This window comes from Protopterus annectens, chromosome 1.part2, assembly GCF_019279795.1.
Source record: "Protopterus annectens isolate FY-2018-M chromosome 1.part2, PAN1.0, whole genome shotgun sequence".
Lineage (NCBI taxonomy): Eukaryota > Metazoa > Chordata > Ceratodontiformes > Protopteridae > Protopterus > Protopterus annectens.
Window position 1 is genome coordinate 897,535,882 of NC_056727.1, and position 22,531 is coordinate 897,558,412.

Below are 22,531 nucleotides of genomic sequence, written 5' to 3' on the forward strand. Positions count from 1 at the left end.
AAGGTGTCTTTACAATAAATTGTGGAGCAAAAACAGACATGTAAGACATCAATAGACAAAGTAATGCCTAAAAAATGTACTTCTTGATCAATACCTGAAATAGTAAAATCAAGGAAAGAGATGTTATCCCTGATACTTTTAATGAAAGCATCAAGATCTGAGTGGGAACCTAACTATAGAAAAAATAACTGTAGTATGAAAGTCCAGACAAACAAAAGGCAAATCAAATGAGAAAGATCACCAATGACTCTAGTACATCTACTTCACATCCAGGAATCCTGTTTATCACAAAAAGTGAGTCTCAGGATGAGCAAGTACACGTTTTTTCTTTGAATGTGTTTATCTATAAACTAACCAATGAAGACAATACAGGAGAAGGACTAATGCATCCTCTGACAAATGATGACTGTAAAAGTCTCAGGAAGGCTCCATACTGGGACAAAACAACTGCTGAACAGGGACACTAGTAACCAGAATGTATCCGCGGATACAAATAGCAATACCAGCAACCTGGACACTACCTTGTTTCAACTGGAAACAAGTCTGAAAAACTGAAATGTTTACAATGGAAATGTTCCTTTTTCTTTTTTGTTTGTTTTTAATACACTTATTATTACAGTTTTTATTTTACTCATATTTTCATCTGTGATGTTTCTTTAAATCGCATCTTTCCGGGGTTACTATAGTGCATATTGTTTTCTTAATTCATGTGCTGTTGTGACACACACACACACACACACACACACACACACACACACACACACACACACACACACACACACACACGCACTTCACTTCACATCCCTGATTTTTTTGTTTCTTTTTAGTTTTATAGTTTATCGCAGCTTTTGATTGGAAGGATGTTGTTGTCACTTTGATACTAAATAGCTTTTAGTGAAGGGAGCTTTGTGACACCTTGTTCCTGTCTGGAGACAGACTAAGAGTTAATTACTGGTTCTGCACTTAAGTTTATTTGAACTTTGTTTTATTAGTACTCTTTTTGTTTCTTATTTTAGTTTGGATTGCAAAATATGACTTGTGTTACATCAAGCTAGCTTTTACTTGTACTGTGTAGGAATTTGCCAATCATTTTTTATGATACTTTGTGCTTTTTATGTATATATTAGTTTTCTATGAGTTAAAGGTGTTACTTAAAAGTAAATTTGATGAAGCCTAGTTGGTGGATGAAAGCACTTATTGTATTATGGGATTCCGATGCTTTGTAAACACTCTGTGTTGTAGAGAATCCAATGGCCAAACATACATATGTGTATGTTCATGTTTATGGAATTGTGTATGTGAGAGAGTGGTGTGGGGAAATGCCACTGCCTATACAAGCAACAGGTTACTACTACTACATTTAGATCAGCCAGTAGTAAATGTGATTCAGGAAACATGCAAATTAGCCAATAATGAGGTCATCACCATTAAAATGTTTTTGAATAACAAATTGTCATGTTGTGGTAGAAAGCCCTAGGCACTTTAAAGAATTCCTGGTCCAGAAAAATGTATGCCCATTCCAGAAGAAATAACAGCAAACTGCAAAATTTGGTTACACATTAAAAGGTGCTCCCATTACTCTGATCCAAGGTATACATTGCTGTCCTCAAACTCATTATAATAGGGTTACTCTGAAAGTCTTGAAAAAGTAGATCCAAATATAAATTAAGCAAATGAAGAGACATAGAGCAGCCTTGACTGAGTCATGTCAAAATTTCAATCTGCTGTAAATACATAACATTAATGAAAACATTGTAGTCATCTTAAAATGTAAAGCTTTACTCTAACATACAGATAATGCAGAAACTACAAAGAATGATGAAAACTTAAATAAGAAATAAATAGTGACTATTTAAAAATCCTTTGCAATTTCAAATGCTACCACTGCTACTTGGTTATCTTAATATGAATATGATTTTATGATCAAATAAGATATTAATGTATTAGCATGACATACAATACCTGACTGAAGCTGGAAATTATTGAAAATATTATAATATGTAATATGTTAGCTACTGTTGCTGACAACATTTTAGTGTCAATGTTTAGCAATTAATTTGACCCATAATTCCCATCTCCATATGATAAGGGTATGTGTGTGTGTGTGTGTGTGTGTGTGTGTGTGTGTGTGTGTGTGTGTGTGTGTGTGTGTGTGTGTGTGTGTGGGTCTACTTCAAATAATCAAATACCACAATGTCGAACCCATTTCATTAAGATGAGTTTGCCGGGAGTTTGCAAACTTGAAATTACAAAACATTGAATCTCGGAAAGTCAAAACCAACTCCTCGGGTATCCCTAACCAATCTAACATTTAAAAACTATCACAAAACATCAACATAAACTTTTCGGTTGCCAAAAGAAATATGTAATTCACCTTGCACCTCATGTTCAAAATCCAGTACTGCCTGTAACCATAATGCTACACCACCTTAAAGGAACAGAACTTCTATAAATAATCAACAATCAAAAAACCAGGGGATTGTTATGGCTAGACTTGTATAGGCCCTAGGGCTGATGGCCTAGTACCAACCTATAAACCTATGAACCTAAAATAAAATAATAACTGCTTTTCTCCATATTTGCAAGGGGTCAAACTCCCTGCAAACCCCCATATGGGGTGCTCCATCCCAAACACCCCGTAAATTAAATATGCCAACTCTGAGATCACACTACCAGGAAGAAAAAGACATATTTACAGGTACGTTAACATTGCTGCTACTGACTACACCTCAGTAATCTGTATTTGATGTTCCGAGGTTCAGTGTTTTGTAATTCTGATTTTGTGTACTTTCGGCAAACTTGTCTCAATGAAATGGGATTTGACATTGTAGTACTTTGATTATTTGAAGTAGAGCCATGTATATATATATATATATATATATATATATATATATATATATATATATATATATAAAATTTTCCTAACTAATATTGGGATCCTTAAACCCATATGCCATAATTCACTATATAATTTAAGCAAGAAAGGGTTGTTATCGTCTAAGAAATCTTTTGTAGAACTGGGCCACAACACATCAGGTCATCTGACCTTATTGATTTTTCTAACAAATTGCCTTCCTTTATTTCATCTGCATTTGGTACTATGCAGGCAATCACTGTAATCCTATAGGTTCAAAGGTTCTTACTACACTTACAGCCAAGAAGACCACTGAGAAGCTCAACTGCATCACCCAGTAGTTGTACAGGAATAGCAATGTCCCCCATCATGTAAACTGTCTGCACACATCCACAGTGAACACTTATAATTGCACATCCATTCATTCAGACCGGTTTAAATGTTGCTAAGAAAGTGCTCTGCTTTACAGGTAAGGGCAGCATGTTCCAGGGACAAGATATATGCTCTATCAGGTATCTATCATGCCATCTGGTGTTGTCGATGTAGTAGTATAGGTTTAAGTCTCCAGAACTGGTATTTGCTTTACCATTGGTTCAGCTTAGGCAAAGGAGTTCAAGGAGTGCTGAGTCATACATAGCACAGAAGATCAAGAAGAGATCCTTCTACAAGAGTCTGTATGACATTAAGTAGTGGATCAGGGCCTTTAGTCTATCAGAGGAGCTAAGGGTACTGAGATTTGAGATCTTTTTGTGAGGAAATATTAGGATTTCTCAAGTTAGTTTAGGTGCTTAACAAGGCACATATAGAAAAGAGTTAAATATATTCAATAATGAACCTAGTAAGGAATATATAAAGTGGGACTATAACTGTTGGACCTTGAGAAACTACCACAAAGGATAAGTTGTGAAAGAGAGAAGGTTCTAATCTCTGTCTGTAGAAATGTGGTGGTCAACATACATACCCAAGTCCTTGGTGACTGGGGCATATGTAAGCTGAATATAATCCAAATGGTAAGCAGTAGTGATGCTAGAGTTACCAATGGAAACTATGATGCATTTCCTGGTTTTTGAGGTAAGACCATGATTAATAGACTAATCATTTGTTTGGTCCAGTCATCGCTAAAGAACTTGAGTATCAGAATGGGAGTTAATAACCAGCCACGGTTTGCAATCATTAGCAAAAATTGTTAGCTAAAGTCCTCTGACATCGGCTTTTAAGTCACAGAAACAGATTGCAAAGAGGAAGGCCCAGGACAGAGCCTTGTAGGACGTGACTGACTGGAGACTTTTCTTTTTCTAAAGTAGATACCCCCAACCTTAATATTATAGGTTCTGTCTGTAAAACAGACAATTAACAATCCAATTAACAATCCAAATGAATTAAGTATGGGTTAATGTTAAGTTGTGAGGCTACATATCAAGTAATCCAAAACTGAAGATGCAAAATATATTGAAAATAACATTTATTGAAATAGTTGATTGAGTGCTTTCATCTCTAGGTGAGACTTCATAAGAATAAATTCCAAAGGTGACTCACAGTCCTTTTATAATCCAACAAGTTAACCACTCATTCAATTTTCCAATAATTAAGATAATTAATTAAATTCATTCTTTTTCTAAAAACACACAAACCTCTCACATAAAATAATACATTGGTTGTAAGAGCTGTTAAAGTATATATACTAGTCGTTCTTACTAATAAAGTCCAAACTGTTTCAATAAATGTTAATTTCTATATATTTTGGTTCTTCAATTTTGGCTTACTTGATACACCTGCTTCCACCTTAGAAATGCTATATGGTTGGTTCACAGTTGTTTACAGTGTATCATCACTGAACAAAGTTTTAAGTTGTGAGGATATGTCAATAATTCCAGCTTGCGGGATAGTGTCACAGGCCTTGCCAATGTTCACATAAACAGCAGAGACTGTATGCCCTTTATCTATAGCCTGTGTAACCCTTTCAAAGAACTCAATTGGGATGAGTAGGCATTATCACCCTTTTGGAAAGCCAGAGTACTGTGTATCTAGGGATACAAGGTTATCTATATTATTAATTATCTCAGCCATGATAATATGATCCACCACCTTACAGACAAAACTAGTGAGACTAATACACCTGTAATTCCCAGGGTCAGTAAATGGAACACCTTTATGTAAGGGCACCACAACCACCATTCTCCACTCCTCTGGGACATAACCAGTAGAGAGACTTAGGTTGAAGAGCTGATGAATGAGGTTTGTTAGGTGGGACTTTACACTTCTCAGTAGACATCCAGGAATATCATGAGAATCCATGGAAGTAGTGTTTATACTATTTGGAAGTGCTAAAAGGATTAATTCTAAATGGATCTCAAGAGGGAGGCTGTGAGGGCACACAGAGGTAAGGATGGGTGGAATGAACTTGGAAAATAATTTTTCTACAAAGTTATCAGTAATGTCCTTAGTGTCAGAAAAGGAGCACAATCAGAGATAAGTTCAGTAAAAAATTGTTGGATACTTCTAATTTTCCTAATATAACTGAAGAAGGCATTACGTTTGTCTTTTGAATTAGTTGCAATCCTAAATTCACAGCTGGCCTTACATATACCTAATGATAAATTTGCGAGACTTACAGTTTTAAATATCTTTTATAATGATGACATCTTTTAAGTATGACCAGGAGCTTTTCCTTTTTATTATAGTTTGTTGATGTAGCAGTTCCTCCATATGGGTGTAGATTTAATCTTGTTATTCTGCTTATACTAGATTAGCATGTACATCTCACTGCATAAATCCAAGAAGGAGTAAAATCAGAACAGTAGGCATCAGCCCCTATTACATCTGCTGGGAGCTATACCATTTGCTACTAACAAGAATATCATAAATAGTAAGCAATTAGTTTTGGAGTAATTCCCGAAGGCAGAGGAGTTATTAAGGAACACAAAACAGGTTCTTAAAGTATGAGATTTGATTGAGGGGATAATAAGTATGCTGGTGCAAATGGAAGAAATATTTGGAAGATAAAGATCAAGAAGTGTTAACACCTCCTCTTGGGAGGAGGATACAATTTGATGAAATGTATTAGCTTTTGTAAAGTAAAACAACCCTGGGCATATTTGCTGTCAGTGGTACATGTTTTCCACTTTAGGTATAAATAGATGAAGGTGCCCGTAAGAAAGGTATTTGGTTTGCTTGTCAAATTTTCTGACTTTTTAAGGTATTCTGCATATTCTGAAGGGGGCAAATATTCATATTTGTAATCAGCTGTAATGGGACAATTACATTTATTCAGTATAACTAGGACTTCAGGCAGTTCTATGCTTGTATAATGGAAAATGTGTCGAGAGATAATGAGGTTATGAATAAATACAGATACACCCCACAGCTGTTGTTGGATCAAAATGTTTGCAAAGCATTATACCTGGAATGTATGGGATGCTATCACTAGAGTGGAACCAGATTTCTGTAATTACATATGTGCTGATAATTTTGAGGTTAAGGAATGGTTCAAGTTCAGAGATTTTATTGTTTGGGTATCTGGCATTTACAGTGCCACCTTGTTATTACACGGTTTGTTTTTTGCTGTGTTGGGATGTATACCAGGTGAAGTCTGCCTAAAACAGGCATTATGGTGGTAGCAATAGTTTGCAAAAAACAAGTGGTGAAAGATGGAGGCAACCTGTGACAAAGCCAGTGGGACTATTGACCATTCCATCCCATGCAGACACACACACACTAGATCTCCCAAAGATGACACCAGTTTAGACAGACTTCCAAGATGGCTGCACATTGAGTAACAGCTTATTTCTAGCTCTCCCAGTGTGAAACCAGAAACTCAGCAGAAAAGGTCAGTAGACTTGTGTTTATGGGTAAATTTCAGTAACTGGCTAGTACCTGCACTGCCTGGATGACAATAATAAAGAAATACAGAAGACCTGGAAAAAAATCAGCTACAAAAAGTGAGGAAGAAACACTGACTGGGGAAAGTTCTGCAGCTATTTAGCAAAAAACAATGCAACCATCACATGTGACTACCAATAACCTACAGGAAGATATAAGGCAACTGCATACAGACCTGGTTAAAATAAGCAAAACACTTATGGAGTATATCAACATAAACAAAAAAAGTATGGAAAAAATGGAAGAAGCTTTAAACAAATAATCAGATGAGATGATAAAGCTCCAAAAATCAGAGGTTGAAATGATGAAATGGCTGGCTGAATATAAGACTGCTCAGGAAGAGATGTTTCAAAAATAATAGAATTAGAGGGTAGAGTAAGTAAGGAAAACCTGAGATTTTCAGCTATACCAGAGAAGCTGTAAGGAACAGACTGCATTCATTTTATGAAAGCACAAATAAGCAACTGGACTGGTATTCCACAGCAGGAGTTGCTAGTTGAAGGGGCACATGGTGTGCATGCTCCAAACATGGCTATAAGCAAGCAACCTAGACCTTTAATAGTAAAGATGCAATCCTACCAGCAGAAGGAGTTGACTCTGAGAAAACTGTGGCAGAAGGACATAGTACTAAAAGTGGGAGACAGCAGAGTATTTGTGGAAAATGATTATTCATTGTACACCAGACAGAAGAGGAGAAAATGCATTCCATTATTCAGGGAATGTCAAGATATGGGTGTGAGATTCAAACTGCTGTACACAACTGTCTTCAAGGTATTCTTCCCTGGAGGGCAAAATCATTTTTTGATGAAGTACATGCTAAGGAGGAAATACAAAATGTGTCTAACAAAAAGTAAACTGTGAAGCAGAAGAAGATTCTGTTTCTTGTTCTTCTGGTAATAAAGACCACAGAGGGACTGTGCCTGTAAATGTTTTCAAAGTGTTCATTGGAAAATGTTGGAGAGAAGGAAGGGAGCACATGAGTTGACTAGAAGAATCAAGAGTATGGTGCACAGACAGGATTCCAGAGATGAACAGTAATAAAACCAGCAACTTAATATGGGATTACAATGCAAGAATTATATCTGTGAAATATGCCAGAACAAGAAAATCTGAAAATATTGGAGTTTTTCAAAATTTCTTGTGGGTGAATCTAAAGCATATGCCCTACTCCATGTCATTAATGTTCAGAAAAGTGCTTTGTGGAAGGGAAGAGGAGGGAGAAAGTTAACTGTAATTAAAGATTTTTTTCTTAAATAGTACTAATTTTGTGGCATGTGGTTTTCTTTACATGCTATAAAGTAAATATTTTTTCAATTATTTGTAAGTGTAATGTGGATTGTAAGCAGTTGTGGCTGTTCTTTTTGTTTTCTACCTTCTTCTCTCTTTGTTCCTGTTAAGTTTTATGAAATATAGCCACTGCAATGTAAAAAAAAGCCTGGTTAAAAAGTATTGTTTGTTTGTGTCTTTCGGCTTTTCGGGTCGCCACAGCGGAACTCTGGTCCATTAATGATTGGCAGTTGATTTTTACGTGCCGGCTTGCCAGGCCTGACACACAACCTTCAACAAAGGTGCGCCCATTCACGCATGTCTCCACGCAGAAGATGCTCTAGCTGAGAATCGAACAGGACAGTGTCTTACTGTGAGGCAACAATGCTACTGCAGCACCACCACCTGATAATAGAAAAATTAATGTGTTTTTTTTCACATTCTTGCATGGGGGAATGACTATTAAATACCTTAGATTGATTTAGTAACAGCTTTAAGAGAGAGCAAGTAAGTGAATAAGAACATTGAATATTATGAGGCTTTTTTCTGGCAAATACATGTATGCTGAGTAATAATTCTGCAGCTGTTCCTTATGTTTCCATAGAACCAATCTGATAAAGAGAACTGGCTGCCTGATTCTCATGTCTTCGTGGAGACAATCTGATAAAGAGAAACTAGCTAAAGTTTGGTGGAAAGTGGTTAGCTGGGGAAAATAGAAAAGAGAGGTTGGCTAGGAGATAGTGTTCTCTGAAAGCATTCAGGGGTTTTCCCCAAGGTAGATAATGTTCTCTGAAAGCATTCAGGCAATTTCCTAAGGTAGTTAATGTTCTCTGAAATAATTCAAGGTTTTCTTCCAGCTGGGAGAGCTATAAAGATAAGACTAAACCATTCTGCACTTAGTAGAAGCACAGGCTACACCATGCTTCTTACCATGGATAATCTTTCTTTTAGGGTAACTCAAGTCTATGAGTGTGGCTGCCAGTTTGGGACTTCCGTGCATATTAGGATGGTAAAACTTCAATATTTGAAGGTGTACATAGTTTTGTGTTAGTATTTAGGTAATAGATTTTAGTAGATGTTAGAAATGTGGGTTTTTTGTTTTTTATTTTTGTTTTGGGTTTTTTTGTTTGTTTTTTGAGGGCTTTCAATAAAACAAAACATTTTATAAGGTATGAAATATGCTCAAGTGGATATGACAAGAAACTGTATAAAAGTTCAACCTGCCAAACAGTGTATGCATTTAACCCAAAAGCTGGAAATAAACATTTAGCAAAAAAAGGTGTTATACATAAAAGGTGGAAGTAATAACTTTTTAATACAATGATGCTTTCTTTAATGTCTTTAAATGTAAATGGCCTCACAGTTAAATACAAACAAGAAAGAGTAGTGAACTGTATTAAAATGCAGAGTACAGACAATTGTGTTACAGGAGACACACTTAGAAAGAATTGAACATGAGAATTTGATAAAGAAGGGTTTTCAGGATGGCTATTCAGCAGGATACCCTGGAAAAAGAAAAGAGAAGCACTTATATTAATTGCAAGTGGAGCTTCAATAGTGATAGAAGAAGATAAAAAAAAATAATAATGGCAGATTTGTAGTGCTAAGAGGTTACTGGCAAGGGAGGAGGATTACACTGAGATGTATTTACATTCCACCTAAAACTGCTAAAATAGAGCATAAGAAAATTCTGGGAGAAATAATCAATTTTCAGCAAGGAATATTACTTATAGGTGGGGACTATAATTTGATTCGCAAAAGTGAAGATGTGTCTGGAGGGCCGAAAAGAGAAAATATAACAAAGGAGGGTAGATTTTTGAAGAAATTTATGAAAATATTTGGCATGAAAGGTGTGAATTCAGTAATAGGATTTTGGAGTGAATTTACATATTATTCCCAAAGATATAAAAACTGGGCTAGGCTAGACAGAATTTACATTTCATAGGAACATGTCCATTTAATTAAAGGTCTTGATACTCACCCAATTACTCTTTCAGATCATGCACCAATAACAGCTAAAATAAAAGCACAGGGTAATAAAATAAAAATGAGACATTGGCACTTTCTTACCTAGCTGTTGAAAAGAGAGGAATTTAAGGAATGAGTAATGGCGATTATTCAGGAACTGTTAGAGAGGATAGAAATTTCATCTGAAAATATAGCTAGGTAGTGGGATAAAATTAAGGTGAAGTTCTAAAATATGGTGGAAATAAAGGAAAGGGAGCCATAATTAAGAAGTAACAAGAATTATTTAAAGGGACTGACAAATGTTAAATTATTACAGATAAGGGGGAATCTCACAGAACAAGAAGAGGATCAACTGCAGAATGCTAGGCAGAAAATAAGGGATTACCTCAATAATATGCACAAGCTTAGAAAGATTGCTGCTAAGCAGCTGTTTTTGATAATAACACTACAGCACTAAAACTTTAGCACAACAACTCAGGCAACAGAAAGTAGAAAGGGCCATTGCCAAACTTAGGAAGCCTATAATAAGGAAGGTAACAAAAGATCCTGTAGAGATATTAGAAATATTTTGGAAATTCTATGAGAGTCTCTATAAAGCACAGAAATGTGAAAATCAAAAAAAGATATAAATAAAAATGTTTATGGAAGAATAAATATGCCAAGACTAGAGGCAGATAAGGCTCAATTACTAATGGTTAGGATAGGAGGAGATGATATAAAAATGTGATGTATAACCAATCTACAGGAAACTCCCCAGGAATAGATGGTATTCCTGTGGGAGTTTGGAAGCTAGGAGGAGAAAAAATTATAAATATCTGGAATATTTTGTTTAACAGTACCTTAAGAGAAGTAACACCATCCTGGAAGAAAGCAGTGGCAGCTGTAATACCTAAAGTCGGTAAAGATCCATCAGATCCAGCTTCATACAGGTCCATTTCAATACTAAACTATGATTATGAAGTGTTCATGTCTATAATGGCTAAAAAAAAGAATGGCAAAAGTAATGCCAGAACTGATAGATATGGATCAGTGTGGTTTTGGGGAGTGGAGACAAACATATGACAACATTAACAGAACATTGATGATCCAGAGTGAAGCAGAATGTAAGAAAATACCATTGTTGTTGGAGAGTCTTGATGCAGAGAAATCATTTGACAGAGTAAACCTGGACTTTATGAGCAGGCCACTGGAAACATTTGTATTTACTGAAAAAAATATAAGGTTGATTAGGGGGATATGTGAGGGATCAGAGGTGAAAATTAAAGTGAGTGTGGTCCTCTCTGATCATTTCTGCTTGGGCAGAGGAACCAGGAAGGGGTGTCCTCTTTCCCCTTTATTATTTACATTATATTTAGAACCATTGGCAAAGAAAATATGGGACTCAGAAATTTAAGGATATAATTGGTATGGTAGTCTAGAAAAGCTGGATTTATTTGCAGATGATATTATTTTATACCTGACAAAACCAGAAAAAGACATTACAGTGTTGTAGGACATTGTGAGACAGCTTCAGATCTTTTTGGAATAAAAAAAATAATGAAACTAAAACAAAGGCAATAGTGGTAAATTATGTACCCACACATGAACTGGCTCAGGAATACCCATATTTACAGATACATGATAAAATTAAGTATTTAGGAGTATGGATTAAAATTATTATAATGTGCCAGCTAAGGATATGTGGGAGCAGACTAAACAAAAGATAATATGAAAACTGAGAAAATGGAAGCTTTGTGATATGACTATGGATATCAAGATACAAGCAGTTATATAATATTTTAGTTCCTTTAGTCTTATACACGTCAGACATATTTTTTATCAAATGCAGGAGAAGTTCTGGGTAGCAATTAATAAAGAGCTAAAAGACTTTATCTGGGAGGAGAAGACGGCAAGAGTCAAGTGCGATAAGCTGATTCTTCTGGTAGAACAGGGGGGATTGGGATTACCCAATTTGAAGGGGTATTTCAGTGCTACACAGTTAAGACTCCTATACATAGCACAAGCAGAAAATTATCATTCAAAGTGGAAAGGGATAATGATGAAATGGGGGAAGCTCAAAAAACAAAGAGAGACTGGGATTTTTGATGCAGGCCTTTAAGGAGAATAACAATAATCATACAGAGTATTATATCCATATAGTAGCAGAAGGTTTTCTAAGAACTAAACCAACACAAGAATGGAGAAAAAAATTATGCCAATAGGGATAGCTGCAATTAGGGATACAGATAGTAGGCAAGAGGGGGTTGTAATTTATTGGAGAAAACTGGCAAAGGAACTAAGGTATTGGGAGCAAATATCTACAGAGGGAAAGATTATAGACTGGGAAGATGCCAAGAATTTATTTGGACTGCAGGTTAGAGATTGGCTTCCCTATCAGGGATTGATATCAAAGTATAGGCAAAGACAAAGAAATATGGGGGTTCTAAATGAAAGACCATCTCTAAATGAAAGAACATCACTAGTAGAGCTTTTAATGGAATCTAGAACAGAAGCTGCCATTAAAAAGGAATAATTACTAGAGCATATAAAATATTGCATTATAACTATAAGAATCAATCAGAATAGGTTAGAAAATTTGAGAAGCGAGATTAGATAAGCAATTCACAAAGAAACAATGGGAGTATATATATATGTATATATATATATATATATATATATATATATATATATATACACATCTCCCAAATATGCAACAAAATCTAGAATATTTAGGATTTTTGGTTGGAAATGTTTAAATAGATATTTTTAAACCCCAAGTAGACTCCAGAGAATTTTTTCTCAGGCAGACAGCAAATGTTGGAGATGTGAAGGGGAAGAAAGAAGTAATTGGGAACCTATATTCTGGGACTGTGGTGAGTTGGTGGACTTTAGGTATTCCCTGTGGGATGCACTGTTGGAGATGCTAGGTGGACAGATTGGTCTGATGAGGGAGATGTTTTTTCTGAGCTATGATACAGAATTGGAATTGCCAAAACATGATAAGGCCTTGCTGTGTCTAATAATGGTGGCTGCCAAAAAGGCAATTACTAGAAAATAGAAATCAAAATCTAAACCAACTTTACTAGAAGTAGTGAATATAGTAACAGATAAAACAACTGGAATATAGACCTTTAGAAAAGAGTAGGAGCAAACTACATAGGAAAAAATGGGAATTGTGGGAACAATACATACAAGGGAGGAATGAGCTTTAAAAGGTGGCAGGACTTAAATGAGCTATGTAATGTTTGAGTGAGAAAGATTGGGGAGATTATAAGTGATATATAATGTTTGATACTGGGAGTGTGTCAGTATGGTGTGTGATGTAAAATGCTTGCAATTAGGATTGTGTTGTGGTTTGTTTTTATTTATATAAATGTATGATTGCCTATGTAGTAACTGATAGTTTAATAAAGATGTGGCTTGTTTAAAAAAGGCAGGAATTGAATAATTTATGTAATATTACTTTGGCTATATTATATTGAACAATATATGTGAAGTATAATGTGTGTTATGTTAATACAGTTTGATTACTTTTATATGAATGTAAATTTGTCTCAGCCACAAGTGATAATTTAATAAAGGTGTTTAAAAAAAGGATAATACCAGTTTACTTGCCAACTATTGTATTTGTGTTCTCTGGAATTATTTGGCACTTGAAATGCTTTAGGAATTTTTGAAAACATATGTTTCATTTTAAGCTTGGCTTCCTCATAAATGATGTTACATACCTCAAAAACAGTAATTAGTTTATTTTAAAGAATATTGTTCTTCTTATTAAATAGTATATTTTTATATTAATTCTATTGACATGTAATTTAACTTTTATCAGCTAGAAATGACTGAGATTTTTTTCCTTATGCTGAATATATGTGCATTATCCTCTTTCCAAACTCTTCAAAAATTCTTTATGTAGAGATAATCATTTAGCCCTAAATTTCATGAGAAATTGTACTTTATCATTTTTCATTCCTTAATCCATTGGTTTTTCTGACTTTGAACTTTCTTCTTCAATGTTTTAAATAACCTGCAGTTTGGATTTCCTTATGTAACATGCGTGACTGAAAAAAATACTTTTTACTATTGTCTTTAAGCACAAGCATAGCTGGTTCAACCAGTGCACTGGGCTGGTACTACCAACTAGTACTTTGCTCCCTCAGCTCTTCTAGTGAAGAGCAAAAACAAAAACAAAACAAACAAAAAAAAACAATGGACATTTCTTCTATAGGCACACCAATCAAGTGGCCAGATACACAACACCACCCCTTCCTGCTCCAGCCATTTAGGTCTCTTCACCCAGACCTCTTTCAACATATTTGTATATTTTAAAATATAGCAAACTGCTACAAATGTAATATATGGTTGCTACAGTATATACCCTGCATGCATGGAGCACTACATAACTCATGCTTTAGTTAAAAAAATGTATCCTTTATAAACTGTAGCAAACTGCCTGCTACAAATGTAGCTAACAGTTGTTGCAGTTTATACCCTGCCTGCATGGAGTGCTACAGTGTTCATGCTTTAGTTTTAAAAAAGCCTCCTTTTTAAACACTAGCAAACTGTCTGCTACAAATGTAGCAGACAGTTAGTACAGTTTATACCCTGCCTGCACAAAGTGCTATAATGCTCATGCTTCAGTTTAAAAAAAAATCCTTTTTAAAATGTAGCAAACTGCCTGCTACAAATACAGCAAGCATTTGCTACTCTTTATACCCTGCCTGCACAAAGCACTACAGTGCTCATTGTTTCTTGAAACAAAAAAGATATATTTTTCTTTTAAACTGTTTCAAACTACTTACTAGAATATCATTCAGGTTCCTTCCCACAAACCTCCTTCAATATAATTGTGTATTTTAAACTATAGCAAACTATACTAATGCCGGTATTGCATTAAAGAAAGATCTTGATTGGCTAATAACCTCTCCCAACACTTTGCGCACAGGGCAGTTGCTCCTCTCGCTCTGCCCTTGCTATACTACTTTCTTTAAGAGTACCAGTCTTACATCCTAGGCAAAATCTGAATCTTTCTATCCTGTGGAAATGTCTAATTGTTTTCATAATTTTAGATATACTTTCATTATCCAAAAAAACAAACACAGATACAAACACTGTGACCTGTATTTAAAACATAGCTTTATTTTAACATATAAAGTGACAAATGAGTGCTTTGAGAAAATTCTTGGAAATATGAAAATCCTCATTATCTGGTTAATAGGAGTATATGAAAATAGAAAAAAAATGCATACAGTTTAGAAAAAGTACAATGTCACAGAGCAATAAACTTATATGACTGCATAATTCTAGTCATGAGCTCATCTTATATATTTGTAGTTGGTGAGCATTCCTGTCATGTTTTGAGTCAATGACACTGTTCTGATCCTCACAATTATAATATTATGCATTTATATTTTTTGAAATTAAAATAAAATTAAATGTCCCAAATACTCAATTTTTCTTTGGCATGGCGCAGGTGCATTATATTTGGTCAAATGTATTATTCATGGAAGAAATGTTTTGGTGTCAGAATTGGTTGAATGTTTGTCTTGTCGAGCAGTGAATAGTCAAAATGCATAATATCTTATGTGAGGTATTTGGAATTGGGTAATTAATAATGCTGAAGCTTTTATTTGTAATAAAGGTTTTGAGATCAGGGATTAAGTGTGTATGTTTGTGTTTGTGTTTGCATGTGTGTTTGTGCATGTGTCAGTATTTGGAGATTAGGTTTAGTGTAAGAGTTAAGGTAAGTTAAAGAGTGTTTATTGTGCTTGGGTACTAGTATGCTAGAAGTGTTAGCGTGTGTGTGTGTGTGTGTGTGTGTGTGTGTGTGTGTGTGTGTGTGTGTGTGTGTGTGTGTGTGTGTGTGTCTTATTACTGGTACGGTTAGGAAAAGATTGTTTAGTACCCTGATCAGGGGCCAGGGTAGGAGTAGGGTTAGGATGTGCTAACCATAACTCTACACCCACCCTTAACTTTACCACTAAACAAGACTCATGCACAAACACACACACACAAACACACACACACACACACACACACACACACACACACACACACACACACATACACACACACACACACACACACATTTAAACGTACCAGTGTACAAGCATACCAATACATCTCTCCTTCCTTAGCCCTTAACCTAACCTGAAAGCACTCATGCACACGCCGATACAAACACACTTACACACATGCACACTCAACCTCTGTGATGAAACTTTCATTGTAACTGAAAGTTTCAGCATTACTAACTATTCCAATTTAACTTACAGTCTTTATTGCACACTCTACTATTCCACCTATTGAGAAAACATGCATTCAACTAATTCTGTCAGCAAAAGAAATCCTTCAACAAATTGTACATTTGACTAAATGCAATGCACCTCTGTGTATGTGTGTGTGTGCACACACACACACACACACATACACACACATCCACGCAGGCACGCATGTACACACACACACACACACACACACACACACACACACACACACACACACACACACACAGACACACACACACACAATCACACACACAAACAGACACACACACATATGTATATATATATATTCTGGCTGTGATAATACTATGTTGATCTTTTTTGTCTGTATTTTTATGCATCATGCATCTCCAAAAACATCTACATTCTACTTCCAGTAAGATGGGGGAGTGAAGTGTTCACCTGGATTCTACTGTACTTTAAAATCAAATCAAAAATGCTAATAAATTCCAGCTGGTTATGTTTTTAAAGATTAACTGTGAGTACTCCTTTGATGTGGTCTGTGAACACATCTATGTCAGCTAAAAAGAAAAAGAAAAGAAACAAGCAGATGGGCAACTTGAGAATTAGTGATGTCAAGTTTCCTGTGCAAACAAGTAAAAGTGGCACGGGGAAGTCTGAAATAGAAAAGAAGCTGGATACAACGTGTGCTGAGCTGTTTAAAATTAGCTGCACCCAGGAAGAATATGTAAAGGCCACTAATAAAAGGTTGGAGCATATGGAAGATGCCTTATCCAACCACTCAGATGTGAACATGGTGTTGCTGAAGTCAGTAACACCAAAGAAAATAAAGCCATCCTGGAGTTATGGCACTGAGAGTTAGAGCATATAACCATAGAGATTGGGGACAGAGCACGTCATGAAAACCTCCAATTTACTTCCAGAGAGTGCAGAGGGCTTAGACTGTCTCATCTATATCAAAGGAAAATTATGGGAGTGGACAGGACTGGCACTGGAGAATAACCTCAGGTAAAGGGCTCACAGGGTTTATGCCCCTCTGGTTGATAAAATAAGGTTCCCCTGCTTATAGTGGTAAAGCTTCAATCTTACACATTAAAGAAGCAACTACTATCAAAACTCTGACAAAAAGGAAAGTCTGCAGGTGAGCAGCACCAGACTTTATATCAATAACAAGTATTTTGTCCAAACCTGGGGAAAAGACAGCTTTTCTTGCAGCTATCAAGGCCTTCAGGGAGTGAAAGCTCTGATTCAAGCTGCAGTATCCTGCTATACAGAAGTTTTTTCCATGTGGGCTAAATCTTTTCCTGAACACTAAAAGGCATTGAAAGCTGTCACTAATTGGAAGAGGAACACAGACAGCTAGCAGAATGGTTCCGGTACACCAAAGGGTAAGGAGAAGCAGCAATGGGTGGACAGTGTTGTACTAGATAAGGATAGCCATGTAATGAGGCCATTCCCAATGTTTAGTAGACAATTGGAGGAGCACTTAAAATGGGGCAAAGAGCTTGTTAAACAAGTGAATTGTGACTTGACCCAGTTGGAAACTGCAGTTGTAGTAAGGGAGAATAGTGAAGACTGAGACACTAATGAAAAAAAAGGGTTGTGAAAATGTCAATTGCTACGTTCATGACACATTGGTTTGGTAAAGTTAAATAAATGTTATTGGCTTGAGTTGTAAATTTTAGCATGAGGTTTGACTGGATAAATTAATAGGAAACAACAAACTATTGGTACAAGGGGTTGGGACATAGAGAAGAGCTACTGTTTGTCAATTCCTCAAGGGAGGCATTTAGTTGGCTTTAGAAAAAGATGGAACTCGGCAATCTTGTTAGCCTAGTTAGCCAACTTTCCTTGAGAGTCTCTACACAAGGGTAAGAAAATGTAAAAATGTTGGCTTCCTTACATGGCAACCAGGAATAATTTTGATATAAAACTGGAGTGAGTTGTTCAACTATTTGTTTTCCTGTAATATGAATACCAGCTCAATGAATTAAATTTGGGTTGGTATATGCATAAGTGAAGTTAATGTCAGAAGCAAGAGAAGAATCAATTATACCATGTGTTTGTGAGTCTAATAATGTGTTAGGCTTTGTGGCAGGACTTATATTTCTCAGACGTTTTCTGCCATAATGAAGCTGTTGCTCAATGTACATATTTTTGCTTGTTGTACAGAAGTAGTTTTAATACTGTTTTATGTGTTTTGCATGCACTTATAGTAACCAACATTGTAGGATGGTAAGGTAGACAGAGGCTTCTACGTGTAAGTATTTGGGGGTGTGGGGGTAGGGGGATCCTTAAATGGTTGGCTGGACAAAACAAACTGTTCCCTAACAGTACTGATCTACTCCAGGGACTAGCCAAAGCTTTTACACTTGTTAGGTTTGTACTGCACATTTATTCCACCAGCAGGACAAAAAGTCACTTAACTTACCTGTTTATGGAACAACATACCCTCTTAAGGTGCCCACATGGAATGCAAAGTAAAGAGGCAGAAGATGCTTGCATTCTTGGTGCTATCAAAGGTTAATATCAGAGTACTTCAAGAGACTCATCTTTCCACCATTAAACATGAAGAATTTATAAAACATAGTCAGTGGGGGGGGGGGGGGGGGTTCAGTGGGCCTGCACATTTCAAAGAGCTCTAGAACTTTAATTTTAGTCTCTCCTTGGGTTCCATTTATTGTTGATGAAACATTACAGGAGAAGGATGGCAGATATATTCTGCTTAGGGGTGATTTGACAGGGGGAAAACTTGCTCTTGCCTTGGCCTCTCTCCCCTCAGAAGTTTCCTGAAGGACATTAGATTAATCTAAGGAGAAATAGTAAGTTTTCATCAGGGTATTCTTGTCCTGGGGGGAGAGTGGAGTGGAGTATGTTCTACTGTTGATGTGACCGGGAGTCCTGATTGACCCACCAAAACATAACATTAATCAAGACAATTTAACATTCTATTTTACAAGATTTGGTAGCTATTCCAGGCTGCGTCGGTTTTATACCACTAAAGAGCATGAGTACCTGGAAACCATAGTAACCAGGGTCGAGACAATTCAGAATTTCCTCTCAGATCATTGCCCATTGTTATTAACAATGACAATGACAGAGTATGAGGACAAAAACACTAAAGATATCCTGCCTATCTGTTGAGGAAGAGGGATTCCTCAGGCTGGCTGTCATCATCTTTGAATAATTTGTTGGCTTGGCTGAGAGGATCCCATACAAATAAGGCATTGCTCTGGGAGGGGGTTTTGGGAGCACTTAAAACACAAATCCAATGTAAACAGAATAAATGCTGGGAGAAGGGTAAACAAGTACACATAAATGCATTATCAGCACTGAGGAGGGAGCAGAAAGGTGGTTGTTTAGGAGAGTGTGAAAATATAGTGGAGTCTCGAGAGGTATTTAATGCGCTGTTGAATTTTATTGACTAGCGAACAGACCGACAACAGAGGTTTCTTAGAATACTTTTTTTTGATAATAATCCTAGAGCTCTAAAATCTCTTGCAAGAAGAGATAAGAAGCAAAGAGCAGCTTATTGTAATGATTAGGGATCCTAGGACAGAAAGGATACTAAAGGCCCTGGCAGACATTTTGGATGTCTTTAGGCATTCTTTGAAGCCATATATAAAGCTAAGTGGACAACAGTGGATTTAAAGGATAAACTGTATTGCCTTATGTGGGACCCCTGAGGGAGTAGATTAAGTCAAATGGAGGTAGAGAGCCTTTTGCAGCCAATTATTATAGAAGAACTTGAAGCAACTATGGCAGTACAGGCAACTGGCAAGGCACCTGGTGCAGATGGCCTTCCTATGTAAGTTTGGAAATTGGGGCTAAACTACTAAAGAAACAATGGCTGAGGTTATTTAATATGGTTTTAAGCTCAAGGCAGATGCCATCCTAGTGGAGGAAAGCAATGATATCTATTATATCCACAGAGGGTAAGAGTAATTATGATCCCTCAGCATATAGACCAATTTTGGTTCTTAATCATGATTATAAGGCTTTAGCATCTTTACCTGCTAAGAGATTATCAAGTATACTTACTACCTTTGTGGATAATGACCAGTGTGGGTTTGTAGGGTAATGCTGATACAAAGAGAGACAGAGGAGTTGGAAAAGTCATTAATTGCATGTGACGCCAAAAAGTGCCTGATAGGGTGTCCTGAGAATATTTATTGCAAATTATGAGAAAATATGGTTTCCCATTACCCTTAATAGATTTAATACAGAATATATATCATAAGGCAATGGTGTATGTCAAGCTGAGAGGATACTTATCTAATAGGAGTCCTTGGAAAGAGTTACTTGGCAGGGATGTCCTTTGCCCCCCCCCCCACTACTTTTTGCATTACATTTGAAAGCATTAGCATATAAAATTAGAAACTCAGAGATACAGGGCTATGTTCATGGAGGCCAACCGTAGAAGACTGCATTGTTCACTGATTACAAAATTTTATTCATTGTGGTCTCAGACAAAGAAGTCCCACATTTGTTTCAATGGCCCTGGGATTTTTCATAAGCTTTTTGGATACAAAATAAATGAAAATGAAACAAAAGACATCGTAATAAATTATAACCCCCCCCCCTCATTCCAGCTGTTTTAAGATTTTCCATGCTACAAAAATCTGGCAGATGTTCTGTGAATGCATACAACTGTGCATGAATATATACCGAGATGCTACAAATCTAAATAAAAAAAAAACATGAGCTCTAGCTGTATGTTAATGCACAGTACACACATACTGTGTAACTTAGTGAATATTAACTATATACTTGGGTACATATTGTAAATATTATGCATAACATTTGTCTTCTTATTCTAATTGCATATTCAACATATTCAAATAGTGTTATTGTGCAAAAAATATCTGTTGTGTTGCTACTGTACTACTAATGCCTGCTTAAAATATTTTTTGTTATTTATTGTTTTCTGTTCACTATATAGTTTTCTGTAAATTCCTCATAGTACTTCATTTTGTGCATACAATGGGCTGACCATGAAAATGGTCCATCAAGATCAGTGGTTTATCCCAATTAAGAAATAAAACTAAATAAAATAAAAAGGGTACCTACCATTAGCTCTATTTTTGCATCAGTGTGGAAAGCAACAAACAAGCTGAAATCTCAAGTACAGGTGGTATGAGCTAAGCAATAAACAAAAAGTAGAGCAACAGCTCAGTCTGTGACTCTAAATCACTCACCACTGCAAACGTACTGTAGCCCTTAAGAATCGGTCTATATCCTGTGCACCGGCACAAGTTACCTGAAGTATGCAATACAAAAACAACAGAAAATATCACACAATTAGTTCAAGTACAGCTGTCGTTCAGTTATTTACTTCCAGTCTCGTATTCTAGCATATCATTATAAATTCATATTAACATAGTCATACATCTTAGTTAATGAAAACCTTTCTTAAAAAATATGACAACAGCTGTATCTGATTGTCTGCTATATTCAGCTATAAGCATTCTGTCTTACAGTTAAGCTTGTTGTGTCTTTTCAACATGCTAGGAGGAAAAAGAGCAAAGTGATTAAAGCATGGAGATAAAGCATAGAAGACCCACATTTGAGCTACTCATGGGTAGCTGAATTTATAAACACAATGTGCAGTCACATATATGAATTGTATGTACTATGTTTGCTACACACTCCTGCCACTGGCACAGTTCTTAAAAATGAATAATAGTAATTGTCTAAGCACTCCAAAGCCAGAAGAAATATTATTCGGTTGACCACTGGTATACAAAGTACACAGATGTATAGCTGGTATAAAATGCACACCAGTGCAGTCAGACTACAGAAAGCAAAGTGATTTGTGCACATCTTATAGTATATACAGCACCATGTACGACCCCACTTAAATTCTCCCTACCTTGCTACTCTTTCCTGCCATCCATACCTATAAACCCCCCGTTTCCATCCCCTATACCTCACTCACCTAACTGTAAACGTTTCCACCTCCTTTCTCTGTACCTTTATAACTCCCACCCTCCTCTTTCCCTTCATTTTCCCAACCTCTTCTTTCTGGTCTTGACTCTATGCTACAAGAATGCCTGGCCTTCCCTCCGCTCCTTCCCCGTCCTTTCATTTTCCCATCTAACAGCCATATTCAGCTACAGGGCAACAACTTGTGTTTTTATATTAATCAGTAAATATACCTTCTCAAGAAAGGCTAACCCAACCAAGATTTCTCTCTTTACATCTTTTGCTCAGTATCTACACTCTTCTTCCTTTCTGCAAACTCTTATCAAATTTGCAAACTTTTGTAAATCACATTTGTAAATAAAGTTAGTAACCGATCGTTTAATGTGTACTGTGGACATCTGATGTATGTAACTAATTG

At 36.2% G+C, this 22,531-nt stretch overlaps 1 protein-coding gene across 1 annotated transcript in view; it reads right to left on the reverse strand.

The window, feature by feature from the left end:
• Positions 1-22,531, reverse strand: part of LOC122791686 (xanthine dehydrogenase/oxidase-like) — a 1,688,659-nt gene that overhangs the window by 1,322,442 nt on the left and 343,686 nt on the right. The window contains exon 6 of the mRNA XM_044059558.1: positions 21,387-21,448. Coding sequence (XP_043915493.1) covers positions 21,387-21,448 — 62 coding nt within the window. The remainder of the gene's footprint in view (positions 1-21,386; positions 21,449-22,531) is intronic.